Raw genomic sequence first — 15,869 nt, forward strand, 5'->3', positions numbered from 1 at the left:
TCCCACCTGCCTGTGTTAGTCCCATATCCCTCTAACCTTTTCGATCCATGTACCAATCCAAATGCCTTTAAAATGTTGTTATAGTACCTGCCTCAACTATTGCTCTAGCAACTTGTTCTATATACTAACCTTCTACTGTGTGAAAATGTTACTCCTCGGGTTCCTAGTAAATCTTGTCCCTTTCACCTTAAAAATATGTCTTCTGGCTCTTGATTCACCTACTCTGGGTAAAAGCATCGAGTCATAATTCTTAAGACATGAAAATGTATTTCAATCCTCGTCAGAGACTTTGGGTGTCGAAAAATCAAATGGAAAATATATTCCTGGAATGATTACGATTGGAGATTATAGGTATTAATAAAATATTGAATTAGAAGATTATTCAAAATATAAGGACATCTAAAAAATGCTGCATTGGTTTGGTATTTAATTAAACTAAAATCATTTTAGATTTTCTATTTCTATTTTTTAATCCAAGCACACATTCTAGTTATAGTAACCTGAGCAGGCATCAGACTGTTAGGAGAGGAATCCAATCACTTCAGCCCAACATTAAGGCCTATTCTGCTGCTTAGCAAAACACCTCTGCACATACAACAAGCCACATTGGAGATAGATGCAAAAACATTGACCAAAGATGTATACAAAATATAGGAGAGATGGGAAGAGTGTCATAAAATTGCAAGTTCATAGCTTTCTGAAATTCACAACATATATAGTGTGGTTAACAAGGAATATTTGTCTTTATCGGTCCGCCCCTGAATATAAACGTTGACAAGTCATGTTGTAACTGTGTCAAATGTTAATCAGGCCACATTTGGACTATTGTGCGCAGTTCCAGCAAGTATGTGGAGACTTTGAACGAGGTGTAGGAGAGATTCAGCAAAATGGTGTTGCAACTGGATTGGCTATAAAGTGAGGCTGGACAAACTTATTTTCCCTGGAATGTCAGAGGCTGAGGGGCGACCTGATAGAATCATTTAAAATTATGTTTGGCACGGGCATTGTGGGCTCAAGGGCCTGTTCCTGTACTCCACTGTTCTGTGGTCTATGGTGATAGATCATATGGTGACAGGGTAGATAGTCAGAACGTTTCCCAGGGTAAAAATGTAAAATATTAGAAATTGGTTTAAAAGCTATTTAGACAGATACAGGAACAGTTATGGATTAGAGAGTTACAACTGTGCAGGAATCTAGGATTAGTTTAGATTAGCATTGTGTTCCACACAGACACGTTGAGCCGAAGGACTTGCACCTGTACTATACGGATGTATGCTCTGGGTGTTTACTGCAGCTGATACCAGCCCCATTTTCCCAGCCTGCGATAGCAAGAGTCAACGTGAAACATAACATTCAAATATTAGAACTTGGAAATAATTCACTGAAACTATTCTGTCCTCTAAATCTTAGATTTTTTTTTAAATAATCCAAAATAAATTCATTCTTGTGTCCAAATTTCTGAAATATAAGATCCATATAACCAACTATCAAACAAGAGAAATTCGATAAACTGTAACATCTGATTTGTGACGTTAATTATTTATATAGAATATAACAGTCCTTCTAACACAGGGTGTAACAACACACACAATTAATTATAGGGAGAGATCATTGGCTTTGATCAGAATATTCCCCAGAGAACTACATTTTAACAAACCCCAAACTACAAGAGGCGAATAGACAAATTGTTTGAGTTACAAGTTCGAGACCAACACATAGTACATTAGATAGCGATAATAAATTATGCACAGATTTTTGTGATAATAAAGCACTGCCTGAGCTACAACAAATGCACAAAAGTCTTGTGCTAATTTGCCAGTGATCATGCCAACATGTTCCTGCTATATTTGATTTCAATATTGACTTAATAAGATATCACAGAGAGAAAACTGTACACTGGAAAAGCTGTTCAGCAATTCCCTGCTTTGCCAAATTTTGTTATGAGCATTCTTTCCCCATTACTGTCCGTGAAGCAGTGCCATTTGATTATAATGTTTCCTATTAGAACCTTCTAGATATATTGTCTTGACTCCATCAATGCATTTAAAAACCTGCAAGAACATCTGTTTAATTTTGTTTGTCTGTGCCATTTTCATCTATTATCTGTATTTTCTCTCGTCTTTGGCTTTTAGGTTTCTGTATTCATGAATTACAACAATTCTGCATCCAAGTTCTTTTATAAAATGATTAGAATTCTGTTTGTACAATTGGCCCTACTGAAAACAGTATGGCTGTTATAATATCATGTGTGCTGTCCTCAAACAATGCACCACTAAATTGAGTCCAAATTAGTTGAGATGATTTGTCATTAGTTTCAGAGAAAATCTTAATAAATGATAAGTTCATAAAAATAAGATAAAGCAAAAAGTCCACAGGAGGGTTCTCGACTGAAACACATAACAATTTACTAAGAGCATACAAGTGGGACGAGATTGTGTCAGCTATCAGGTGTGAACTATTTTAATTGTATTTAAATGTGACTCAACTAGAATATGGTGCCATTTGTTGCCTTGTGTATGTTATTATAGATATATGATGCATAAACAAAATGCAAGCAACTATAGTTGTGTACAGTTTTGGTCCCCTAATTTGAGGAAGGACATTCTTGCTATTGAGGGAGTGCAGCGTAGGTTTACAAGGTTAATTCCCGGGATGGCGGGACTGTCATATGCTGAGAGAATGGGCTTGTACACTCTGGAGTTTAGAAGGATGAGAGGGTATCTCATTGCGACATATAAATTGGTAAGGGTTTGGACACGCTAGAGGCAGGAAACATGTTCCCGATGTTGGGGGAGTCCAGAACCAGGGGCCACAGTTTAAGAATAAGGAGTAAGCCATTTAGAACGGAGATGAGGAAACACTTTTTCTCACAGAGAGTGGTGAGTCTGTGGAATTCTCTGCCTCAGAGGGCGGTGGAGGCGGGTTCTCTGGATGCTTTCAAGAGAGAGCTAGATAGGGCTCTTAAAAATAGCGGAGTCAGGGAATATGGGGAGAAGGCAGGAACGGGGTACTGATTGGGGATGATCAGCCATGATCACATTGAATGACGGTGCTGGCTCGAAGGGCTGAATGGCCTACTCCTGCACCTATTGTCTATTGCCTATTGTCTACACAATGTTATATAAATGGCCAGAATCACTCTACGTTACCTTTCAATGCCACATGTATCATGACAATATGTAACTGCTCATTTCATTGCATTTCTATAAATTTTGATTTATTGAATTTATAGAAAACCCAAACAGAATTTTAATATTTTTTTTAAATCAGATGCAGAATATTTTAAAATCATGAGAATGAAAACCTAAAATGTTACTATTGTTTAAAATTATAAGGCTCACCGAGAAAACAAAACTTGTAGTGAAACATTTGAACCTGAATGCAGTGGTATCAATAGGAATACAACAAAAAGAATCTCGCTAATTTTTGTATGATAAAAGAACTCCAACAAACAAAGTTCTTGCAGGATCATTGTCTGTACATGCACATAATTATTTGGAAATATGCAAAGATGTACAATAAAGTACACTGGTACATATACTGGAATATACATACACTGGAAAACAGTGTATATGAAAACATATTTAGGATACAATTTGTAAAGGCAAGAAATTTTAATAAAAATCAGAACCAAATGCACTAAATGTTTTGAGGGTTATTCTATTATAGAAATCATTGATGTGGCAATTATGTTAATCAGCTATTGGATTCATTGCATCAGTCTGTAATTAAGTTTTCAATGTTTTAATGCTGTTCACTGGAGAATGATTCAAAACTTTATTTTCTTTGGGTATAAGGATGTGCCTCAATGCCTCAAGTGCCCATTAATGTGTATGCTGCTTAAACGGCACAGTACAAAAATCTTAAAGATCTTAGCTCCAGAGCCCAATACTCTGCCCAATATCTATGCAACCTGCCCAACAAATAAGTGTGGTGTAGTTGAGCTTTGCAAGAAAGTTTGACAGACGTGCTGACAACAATCCCATTTTTGGTTACATGAGGTTTTTTAATTGTGTTTCGGGTAATGATGATCTATTTCTAGTTGGAATTGACATGAATAGATGATTCCCTATTAAGTGGCAAGCACTGAACAAGCAAATCTACAACGACAAGTTCATGGACCCAAACACCCAAAATAGCATGAACTCTTTCAGTAACTAATAAACCCATGATCCAAACTGTATTTCTTTTTTCAGTTGTGCATTTCAAAATGGCCTGCTTTTATTTGGATGTCAAACATTTGTAAGGCTATATATTCATGCATTCTGGTTGCAAGCTTTCCTTCCATTAGAAGAACTTAAAAATAAAAATAATCTGCCTAAATTACTAAATACATTTATTGCACCAGCAATTGTCTTGGCTGTATTCAAGTAAAAAGAAATCTTATATATTTTTTGAAAAAGAGCAAATCGTCATCTTTTATTTCTAAGCAATAAGATTAATATTTAACATATTTAATAGTTATTAACATATTTTATAGTTGTAGAAAATTGCCTGGATAAATTGTAACATAAGAATTAAGGGAACATATTATTGAATTCACAATAATTTCAGTGCATTATATAGTGTCATCATTATTTTGCTCCATTCTGTGATTTGCATTGTCACTCCAACCCACACGGAGCACTTGTTTATTCCAACATACTTCAGGGATGATCTTGGTTTGAGGTATTTAAGCTATTCAATGCAGCATGGATCCTAAAATGTAACCTAGATTCCATTGAATAGTCCTTGTAGTTATTCCTGTAGTGTAAAAACACACAATCAATACAAACAACTCCTATCTGAACAATGGAGAATCTAACTCCACCTTTGTGTAATCAGTGTTCATACATGATAATTCAGATAAAGTAAAATTATGTTCAATAAAAGGCATTAAAATTGCAGTGTGCTACAACTTGATCCAGTTAAATGTGGAACCAATGGTGCCTTTAAGAATTGACGGCATGAAAATCACTGACATTATGCAATTAGAAGGATATTTGGAGTTTTTCTTGTTTGCGATGCCATTCCACATTCAAGCCTGGGCTTTGTGCAAATGCAGTTATGTCTGACATTAACTGCACCATAAAGGAGATATAGATAGCAGTGAACATTCTGGAACCACCAACAAAACATCCACTTCTGATCTTCTTGCCTGGTCTCTGCTAATTGGCATTTGACAACCACTTCTATTTTATGGGTCGAGTAGGTTTACAATCACTGAATGATTTCACGTGTTTTAACTTTACCAGGACACTTTGATGCTATATTCAGCTAAGTACTGCACTGCTAGGGTGAACTTGCGCGATATGTTTTATTTACACGGGGGTGCTGTCCTTCATTGTCAGGGCTTATGTAAGGTGGTGCTGGCGATCTCTGGGTTGCCCAGCAGCTCAGTCCTGGTCTCGAAGGAGGAGGCGTGTCAATCTCAGGCTTCTCCCTGCACTTCACCCTTGCCTTGAGGGGAGACGCTGGCAATCGCAGCCTTATTCTGGCAGCTCAACTTTGAGATTGCAGGCAGTTTCGGGCTTATCATGGTGAGCACAGTCCATCGTTGTTTGTGGGCAGGAAAAGGTACTGTGTCTCAGGTTTGCCCATGTCACTCAGTCTCAGCCTCGGTAGAAGCACTGGCTGTCTAGGGCTTCTTCCATCCAGCTGTGTCTTGACACTGGCACTGGTGGTCTTGAGTTTGTCCCAGTTGCCCAGTCTACCTTGAACCTGCGACAGGGGAACACAGCTAGCAGGGAGGCTCCCCATTTTCCCTCCCTTTCTCGCTCTCTCTCTCTCTCTTTTCCACCTCCTACTCCTACTCCTCATCCTGCTCCTTCATCTCTCACCCTCTTCTTCATCTCCCCCTTTTCCCATCTGGCTGGAATGCCTGGGTTTTATAAGGAGTAGGCTGACGAGGTTCAGGAGGGCGATCCAATATCAGCTGTTACTATTGATGCTGGGGATTGGCCTCTCCTGGCCTGTCAGCCATTGATCAGGTTCAGAGAGGCATCCGAGGAAGGGGGCTCTGTCACAGCACCTTCCCGCAGGTTCCAGCTTTCTCCCTATTCAAATCAATCTTAAAGCTTTTTTTGGATTTTTTGAGTTTGATCACTGTCCCCAAAATGCTCTTCCACTGAACCACTGGTCACTTGGCCAGGCTCATTTCCCGACACAAGGTGAAGGGTCTCGAGCCAAAACGTCACCCATTCCATCTCTCCAGAGATGCTGCCTATCCCGCTGAGTTACTCCAGCATTTTGTGTCTATATTCCCTTCTCAGATTGGATTACCCGCATACTGTTTCAAGAAACCCTCTTGGATACGCCTTACAAAGACTGCCCCGTCTTAACCTTTGGCATTAAGCAAGTCCCAGTCAATATTGGGAAAGTTAAAATAACCCACTGATTATTCTATTTCTTAGGCATCTTTTTGTTCCTCTATCTGTTCCTCTATCTCCCTCTTGCTATTGGGGTATCTATAGTACAATACCGTTAGAGTACTTGCACCTTTCTTATTTCTAAACTTCACCCATACAGCCTCAGTGTACAAATCCAACTTCTCCACCTTTTTTGCCTCCCTCTCTGAATCTCGCATCTGAAACATCAAAACCCAGAACGCTAACCTGCCAGTCATCTCCAAGCATCCATCCAGGCACCAAGTTCATCTGCTTTCTCCACAACACACCTTGCACTGAAATAAACATACTTCAGCTCATCAGCGTCACCGCATTCCTTCACTTCTCCCTGCCTGTCCTTCCTTTGAGACTGACTGGTCAGAATCTCTACCTTCCCATCACTCCTTCCACTTTCCGACCTACTGCTCTGGTTCACAGCTCCCTGCCTCGCCAGTATAAAAGTTCCTAATTAGTATTAGCGAACCAATAAGGATTCTAATCCCACTCCAGTGTAGATGCAACATGTCCCTCTTGTACAGGTCACCTCTGCCCCAGCTGAGATACCCAATGGTTTAAAAATCGGAATCCCCGCCCCAACTCTTGAGCCCCACATTGATCACTTGCATGTAGCACCAGATCTGCCTAACTCTCCATATTCACTTTGCAGGATCTCATTGATTTTCCTGCCTATGTCATTTGCGTCAACGTGCATTATGACTTCCAGCTGCTTGAGAATGTTCTGCACCCGTTCAGAGACATGCTGGAACCAGGCACCAGGGCGGCAACACACTATCCTAGAGTCTAGGTAACAATTATATTCTGACCTGCGACATAGAAAACAACAATGCACAAATGTCGCGTGGAAATTTTGATCCAATTTTTTTTACATATCCCTAGGTTAAATAAACAAAATGGAAATGATAATCCTGGTTCAATTTCCAACACACGAAAAAATGGGAATTTTAATGTGATACTTACTTTGCAGTTTCAATGGCTCGTTTTGCTTTTTCCCACTCTCCTTGCCCTTTGTGTAACATTCCCATTTCATAATGAGCATAGGGTACCAAGTAATGGTCATATCTTATCCTCTTCTCACTATACATACATTAAAAAAATGCAGAGAGCTCAATGATCGGCAAAGAATTGCAGTCCATACACATGACAACCTCAAATGTTGACCAACACCTAGCTTTCTATATGCTGTTCAATGCAAAAAAAAAAAACCATACAGACCATTGTACAAGAAATAATTACCTAGAATAACCAAGCAAATTCAGCTAGTTGGAGAAATATATGTTAATATTGCATGTGGTATATCCAATTTTGCTGTATAACTCTATGACACTGTCACAGGAATTAAATATATATGCAGGGACAATATTAATAAAGCTTCCATTTGGGAAGAGAGGAGTCTTCTTACTTCATTCACATACACATAGCAAGACTGATCTTAAAGGTCTTTGGAATTGGCGTTGACAGTCTAGCCATGAATTGAACTACCAGTTCAAAGATTCATTGGTCAATTTAGATTTTTTTTTAGTTCAAGTTCGAGTTTGCATTTATTGTCTCTTAACCAACTGAGGTACAGTGAAATCTGAGTTACTATGCCATAATTTTATTTGATTATTCTCCTGACTAGGCCTTTTTCCCCAATTTGTTTGTTTTATGGGCATCGTTGGCACCGGCAGCATTTATATTCCATCGTGGAAGGAAGCTGAGGTAGATGTTGGAAGGTTGTTTTTCAGACTGGAAGCCTGTGACTAGTGGTGTGCCTCAGGGTTTGGTGCTGGGACTATTACTATTTGTCATATTTAGAGTATTGTGTTCAGTTTTGGTCACACTCTTATAGGAAAGATATTGCCAAGTTAGAAAGTGTGTAGAGAAGATTAATGAGGATGTTGCCAGGACTCGAGGGAGGGGTGAGATGTAATAGGAACTTAAAGGCAACTTTTTTTTTACACAAAGGGTGGTGGGTGTATGCAACAAGCTGCCAGAGGAGGTGGTTGAGGCAGGTATTATCACAACATTCATAAAACATTTGGACAGATACATGGATGGGATGGGTTTGGAGTGATATGGGCCAAACGCAGGCAAGTGGGACTAATGTAGATGGGTCATGTTGGTCGGTGTGGGCTAGTCGGGACAAAAGGCCTATTTCCACACTGTATGATTCTATATGTTGGACGGATAATTCAGTATGAAGAATTGTAGCAGTCTTAGATGTCATCAAGCCTGTAGCAAGTCTGTCTACTTTAATGCAAAATAAATGCCATTTTCTTTATAGAGATTCTTTGGGTAAGGTAGTTTCACATCAGGGTTTTGTTTAAAGGTCCAAAGTAACTGAATTTAGAAACATAGAAAATAGGTGCAGGAGGAGGCCATTCGGCCCTTCGAGCCAGCACCGCCATTCATTGTGATCATGGCTGATCGTCCCCTATCAATAACCCGTGCCTGCCTTCTCCCCATATTGTATTCAAATTTATTGTTAGAGACAACGAAATGAATTTCCCTTACAGGCAGTATCATAAAAATAAAAAATAAATAAATAATAATAAATAATAAAACATATTAAAAATAAAATAGAATTTAAAAAAAAAGCACAAACACTGAAAGTCCACGACACAACATAACACAGTGGCACCAAGGTGAGGAAGGCACCATAGTCCAGCCAGCCTCCCCTCCGTTCTTCCCAGATGTTCACTCGTGGTCGAGGCCTTCCTAGCACCCGCAGTCGCCGCACCGGGTGGCCCGATGTTCAGGCCCTCACGCCGGGCTGGTGGAACGCCGACGCCGAACCCCGACGATGAACATCCTCCTCCTCAGCGGCCCGGACCTCCCGATCAGCCGCCTCCCGCAGCCGGAGTCCGCAGCTCCCGAGTCCGCAGGCCGAGCCGGGCAGAGTCGCAAGACCTCGCGCTGTCCATCAGCGCCGCCCGCGTTGGGAGCCCCGCAAACCACAGCTCCATGATGTCGGTGCAGCAGGTCCAGCACTCCGGGCTCCAGACGGCGACCCCCGGTAAGGCATCGCCAGCCCCGCGATGTATCAGCGCTGTCCCGCCGCTGCTGGAGCTCTGGTCGCAGGAAAGTCCACGCCAATCCAGTAGGTAGGCCGCTGGTGGTGGGGGGGGGGGGGGGCGAGGACGCGACTCGAATAAAAGTTGCGTCTTCACCAGGAAGCGGCTGAAGGACGGTATCCCCCGCACCGTACCCTCTTCCCCCACATCAAAACACAAAAAAAAAAACACAAAAAAACACACTTTTACATAACTAAATAAACAAAAAAACAAAAAGATGTAGGTGGTGTAGGTGGAGGCAGCTGGCACCAGCGCCATATCCCTTGACTCCACTAGCCCCTGGAGGTCTATCTAACTCTCTCTTAAATCCATACTGTGACTTGCCCTCTGTGGCAGGGAATTCCATAAATTCACAACTCTCTGGGTGAAAAAGTTTTTTTCTCACCTCAGTCTTAAATGACCTCCCCTTTATTCTAAGAGTTTTTTGAACTACAATTTTGGACACTAAACTCATACTCCCCATTTAATTATGTCTGTTCGCTACAACTGTATTTTCTGACTACTTATTAAATCAACTAAATCCATTGATGTTTTTCCACTTACATGACAGAATGCTCAGTCTATTAATTAACAAATCAACAGAAGGTATGTTAGTATGTCAGCTTACTTCTGTATCACTTGATTGAGGCAAAGTTCTGCTTGTAAATAACGGCCTAAGTGTTTCAGGCATAGCCCTTTTAGAAGTTGTACAAGACTCTCATCATCCACTTGGTATTCGGCAGGCTCTTCAGAAGCAAAAAACAACAGAGGACTAAAGTCATAAAGTCTCATAATTTTGTTAATTTTTAGTGAAATGTATCAACTGTAATGTTTGTACTTTGTTATATTATTCTTTATTCTAGTTCATCCATTATACTTTTGTTCTTAACTTTAATTCCACTTCTTTAAATTAAACTTTAACTGCTTCACTGAGTGAGGAAAGATTCCAACATGACAGTTCATGATTCAGCTATTCATTCTTCAATTCAAGAAACTACTGATTAGCTTATTAATATCACCAATCAATCTTAATGTATCCATGCTTCATCATTACATTACTGGGCAGAAATAAGGAACAGATATTCTAAGTGTTTTCCATTTACCTGATGCTGTCAAAATGAACCAAACTTAGAACATAGAAAGGTACAGCACAAGAATGTGGCCCAATAGGCCCATAATGTCTGCACTGTACATAATGTTAACATCTGCCTACATATAATCCATGTCCCACCATTCTATCATATCCGTATGCCTATCCAAAAATCATTTAAATGCGACTAATATATCTGCTTCAACCACCACCCCCACCAGTTCATTCCGGCCACTCACCATCTGGTGTACAAAAACATGCCCCACACATCTTTAAACTTTGTCCTTCTCACCTTAAAGGAATGCCCTCTAGTATTTAGAAGCAAGGAACTGCAGATGTTGGTTTATAAAAAACAACACTGCTGAAACAACTCAGCGTGTCAGGCAGCATCTCCAGAGAACATGGATAGGTGGCGTTTCGGGTTGGGACGCTTCTTCAGGCTTAATCCAAATGTACAACTGTCCTACTCGATAATATCTCACACAACAAAGGAACTAAAGCAAAACCATTCAGAAGTTCTCTTTAAAATCCATCCTCTTGTTGTCTTTTACTTGCTATTAGTTACTTCACTTCCCATAACCTTGCTTTAATTTTCTACACACGAGTTTTGAGGAACATCTGCTATCCTGGTGGTTTGGAATCCTGGATGCATGCTTTTAGTGTGAATTAAATTATACTCACTTGGGTTCTTTTGTAATTCTGTTTCTGCCTTTTCTATTGTAACCAGCATGTTCTCTGTCAGGTCTGCTCGTTTTCCCAGTATTGCAAATCCATTCCAAATATACATCATTTCCTGCCAAGAAGAATGCAATAAACTTATCTAATTAATAGTAAACCATCCTAACTAAACAAATTGGAATTAACTCAACAACTTGCTAAGCTTCTTCCATAATGTCTTCCACACTGAAAACCTCCAGGATTGTCAGTATGGGAATACCACCATGTGCCTGGCATATATTTACTGTAGCTGGGTCAAAATCATAAACATCGCCACTTAACATCACTGTGAGAGGGCCTTAAATATTTGAAGCAATACTGAATAAAGAAGTGTATTACACAAGAAAAAACTAGATGTGGGCATAACCTGCAAGAAAGAAAAAGACGATCAGGATTCCTGACAGTTGCATTGCTTTACAAACAATATTTGACTCAAATTAATGATGATTCAAACTTGATGTCTCGCATTTGGTATGCCATTGGTTCATTACATCTCATTGAATAAGCGGCGACAAAAAATAGATTCTTTCTCCAAATATTTTCCACTCTCCCAGGCAACTTTTGATTTTTGTGTTGTTTTGTGGACATGGAATTTAAAACAGAATAATGTCAAAGCGTATAAAAAGTAACTGAAATAATTTGTGTGGTTAGTTTAGCAAATTCCCTCTTCTTTCAAACTTACCTATATGCCAGCATTGAATAGCTCATAATTACAGTACGTCAGAGTTAAAATTGGCACCTTGGGTCAAAGTTAGTATGACCTTTGGTCCCAGTCCTTTTGCTAGTTTTCAGAGTCCCAGTAATTGCATGGTATGCATACATTTGGACAAATGTATGATGACAATGAATATACATTAAAACAATTATTTCCCACTATTTGCAGTTGCATTTGGCAGCACTTAGCCCAATAAGCATTCAGTACCAGGTGATAAATGGGAGGGACAGGGGGAAATGGATATTTTAACTTTAAGTGGCTAATTTTCCTTTTCCAATTAATCATTAGAACCGTGATCCCATATATAAGGTGCTGTTCCTCACTCTGACAATGGCGGCCCAGGACAGAAATGTCATGTGGGAATGGGAATGTAAAGTGTTTAGCAACCAAGAGATCAGGTAGGTTTAGGCGGACTGGGCAAGTGTCCAGCGAAATGATCGCCGAAAGAGCACCTCATATTTCGCTTGGGCAGCTTACACCCCTGCGGTATAAACATTGACTTCTCTAACTTCAAGTAACCTTTGCTTTCCCTCCCTCTCCACTCCTTCCCCATACTCCGAGCAGTCATGCTGTCTGTGACTAAATTTTATCTTTGTTTGCTTTGTTGTTACCTTCTCCCGACAATGATCTATTCTACATTGTCCTTGATCTCCATTCCCTTTGTCCTGTTTTCACACCTTTCACTTCCTTATCTGTACACTTCCTTATCTACAGAGCCCTCCATAATGTTTGGGACAAAGACCCATCATTTATTTATTTGCCTCTGTACTCCACAATTTGAGATTTGTAATTAAATAAAATCACATGTGGTTAAAGTGCACATTGTCAGATTTTATTAAGGTTTTTTTTTTATACATTTTGGTTTCACCATGTAGAAATTACAGCTGTGTTTATACATAGTTCCCTCATTTCAGGGCACCATAATGTTTGGGACACATGGCGTCACAGGGATTTGTAATTGCTCAGGTGTGTTTAATTGCCTCCGTAATGCAGGATCGCCTCGGCGCAGAGGGAGAACAAAGAGGGAAGAGACAGAGACTTTAAGATTTTGCCTTCCATCACAGTGAGGAGGTGTTTGGTGAACTCACTGTGGTGGATGTTAAATTTGTGTTGATTGTGTGTTTTTGTCATTTTTATTATATGTATGACTGCAGGGAAACGAAATTTCGTTCAGACCAAAAGGTCTGAATGACAAAAATAAAAAATTAAATTAAATTCAATTCAATAAAGGGCCTGTCCCACGAGCATGCGACCTGCATGCGGCAAGCGCGACCAAACCGGAAGCGGGGGCCGCGCGGAGGTTGAGTGATCCCCGTACAGGGCCGGTCCCACCAGCATGCGCCTGCATGCGGCGAGCGCGACCAAACCTGAAGCGGGGGCCGCGCGGAGGTCGAGTGAGTGATGTGAAGTTCGAGCGAAGTCCGCGGGAAGTTCGCGGGTGACGTACGGCGTCAAGACACTGCGCAAGCCCGTCGAGGCGGTGCGTACGGCGTCGAGGCGGCTGCGGGCCGGCAGGCTGTTGCCGCGTGGAATTTTTGAACACTGTCAGTTTTTCGGAGCCCCGTGCGATGTCGGGACCAGCTCCGCACAACTCCATACAGCTCCGGCGATCGAAGTGGGACCGACCCCGCGAGGCCATACGGCTCAAGCGACCACGTTAGGTCGCGCTTGCTGCATGGAGTCGCATGCTCGTGGGACAGGCCCTTTAGAGAGCTCTTTGCATCTAGTCTTTCCTCCAGTCTTTCCATCACCTTTGGAAACTTTTATTGCTGTTTATCAGCATGAAAACCAAAGTTGTGCCAATGAAAGTCAAAGAAGCCATTATGAGACTGACAAACAGGAATAAAACTGTTAGAGACATCAACTGTTTGGAACATCATTAAGAAGAAAGACAGGACTGGTGAGCTTACTAATCGCAAAGAGATTGGCAGGTCAAGGAAGACCACAGCTGATGACAGAAGAATTCTCTCTATAATGAAGAAAATACCCAAAACACCTGTCCGACAAATCAGAAACACTCTTCAGGAGTCAGGTGTGGATTTGTCAATGACCACTGTCCGCAGAAGACTTCATAAACAGAAATATAGAGGTTACACTGCAAGATACAAACTACTGGTTAGCTACAAAAATATAATGGCCGGGATACAGTTTGCCAAGAAGTACTTAAAAGAGCAACCACAGTACTGGAAAAAGGTCTTGTGGACAGATGACGAAGATTAACTTATATCAGAGTGATGGCAAGAGCAAAGTATGGAGCAGAGAAGGAACAGCCCAAGATCCAAAGCATACCACCTCATCTGTGAAACACCATGGTGGGGGGTGTTATGGCGTGGGCATGTTTGGCTGCTGAAGGTACCGACTCACTTAACTTCATTGATGATACAACTGCTGATGGTAGTAGCATAATGAATTCTGAAGTGTATAGACACATCCCATGCTCAAGTTCAAACAAATGCCTGGCCGGCGGTTCATTCTACAAGACAATGATCCTAAACATGCTGCTTAAGGGCCTGTCCCACTATGGCAACTTTATTTAGGAGAGTTTGTGCTTGCCACAAGCTCGCAACTTGGTTGACACGTGGTCGTAAGTGGTCACTGGTAAGTCTCCTTCATGGTCGAGAGGAGTTCCCACATAGTGGTTACTACTCGCAGCCTCAGTTTGCTCGAAAAATCTGAAAAATTTTCTGCAAGTAAAAATTGGTCGGCATGGAGAAAATCAACTCGTAGTGCAGTGGTAGTGGGGTCCCCATGCCGTTGTAGCCATAGGTAATCTCCTTTGCTGACCGGGCATTTTAATTGGCTCATTGGGGAAAAAAAACGTAAGCACGAGTTTTCAGAACCAAGGAAAACCGACCGGTAATGTTAAATGCCCGCGAAACTTCACTGCTGTGTATCTCTGGCTGATTAAAAGTTGTCTGGCTTCTTAAAAGTGTCTGCACTCCTTCTCCCCCTGATTCTCCCCCCTTCCCTGCTCTTTTAAAAGACTTGCCGTACACTGTGGCAGTCGTCTTTAGCCTTCCTGTTCATCATGGGTATGACCTTCGTTTTGTTCTGTGTGTGTGTCTGTGTCTGTGTCTGTGTCTGTGTCTGTGTCTGTGTCTGTATGTGTATGTATGTGTATGTATGTGTGTGTGTGTGTGTGTGTGTGTGTGTGTGTGTGTGTGTGTGTGTGTGTGTGTCTTTTTCTTTTCAGGCGACAGCCCCCGAGCTTGAAGGTCAGTTTGCTCAACAGCCGCGTAAGCGCACCAGGCCCTTTAAGCAACAAAGGAGTTTTTCAAAGCAAAAAATGACAAAGGTCCATTCTTGAGTCGCCAACTCACTCACCCGATCTGACCCCACTTTACCATGCCTTTTATATGCTGAAGAGAAAAATCAAGGGGACTAGCCCCCAAAACAAGCATAAGCTAGAGATGGCTGCAATACAGGCCTGGCAGAGCATCACCAGAGAAGACACCCAGCAATTGGTCATGTCCATGAATTGCAGACTTCAAGCAGTCATTGCATGCAAAGGATATGCAACAAAATATTAAACATGACTACCTTCATTTACATGACATTGCTGTTTCCCAAATACTATGGTGCCCTGAAATGGGGGGACTATGTATAAACACTGCTGTCATTTCTCCATGGTGAAACCAAAATGTATAAGAATGGCCTTTATTAAAATCTGACAATGTGCACTTTAACCACAGGTGATTTTTTTTCTATTAGAAATCTCAAATTGTGTATAGAGGCAAATAAATAAATGATGAGTCTTTGTCCCAAATATTATGGATGGCACTGTACGTACCTCCCTCTCCCGACATCAGTTTGAAGAAGGGTCTCGACCCAAAACGTCACCCATTCCTTCTCTCCAGAGATATTGCCTGTCCCTCTGAGTTACTCCAGCATTTTGTGTCTATCTTCTAATGAAGTTTACAATTGCATCA

General features: G+C 41.1%; 1 protein-coding gene across 7 annotated transcripts in view; it reads right to left on the reverse strand.

The window, feature by feature from the left end:
- Positions 1–3,021: 3,021 nt before the first annotated feature.
- Positions 3,022–15,869, reverse strand: part of ttc39b (tetratricopeptide repeat domain 39B) — a 150,188-nt gene continuing 137,340 nt past the window's right edge. For 5 of the 7 annotated variants that reach the window (XM_033017944.1, XM_033017943.1, XM_033017949.1 and 2 more), the window contains 4 exons: positions 11,190–11,301; positions 10,047–10,167; positions 7,344–7,460; positions 3,022–4,743 (listed from right to left, as the gene is read on the reverse strand). In XM_033017944.1, coding sequence (XP_032873835.1) covers positions 4,647–4,743; positions 7,344–7,460; positions 10,047–10,167; positions 11,190–11,301 — 447 coding nt within the window. In that variant the 3' untranslated portion in view covers positions 3,022–4,646. The remainder of the gene's footprint in view (positions 4,744–7,343; positions 7,461–10,046; positions 10,168–11,189; positions 11,302–15,869) is intronic. The other 2 variants (XM_033017946.1, XM_033017948.1) reach the window with 1 other exon arrangement.

This window comes from Amblyraja radiata, chromosome 3, assembly GCF_010909765.2.
Source record: "Amblyraja radiata isolate CabotCenter1 chromosome 3, sAmbRad1.1.pri, whole genome shotgun sequence".
NCBI lineage: Eukaryota > Metazoa > Chordata > Chondrichthyes > Rajiformes > Rajidae > Amblyraja > Amblyraja radiata.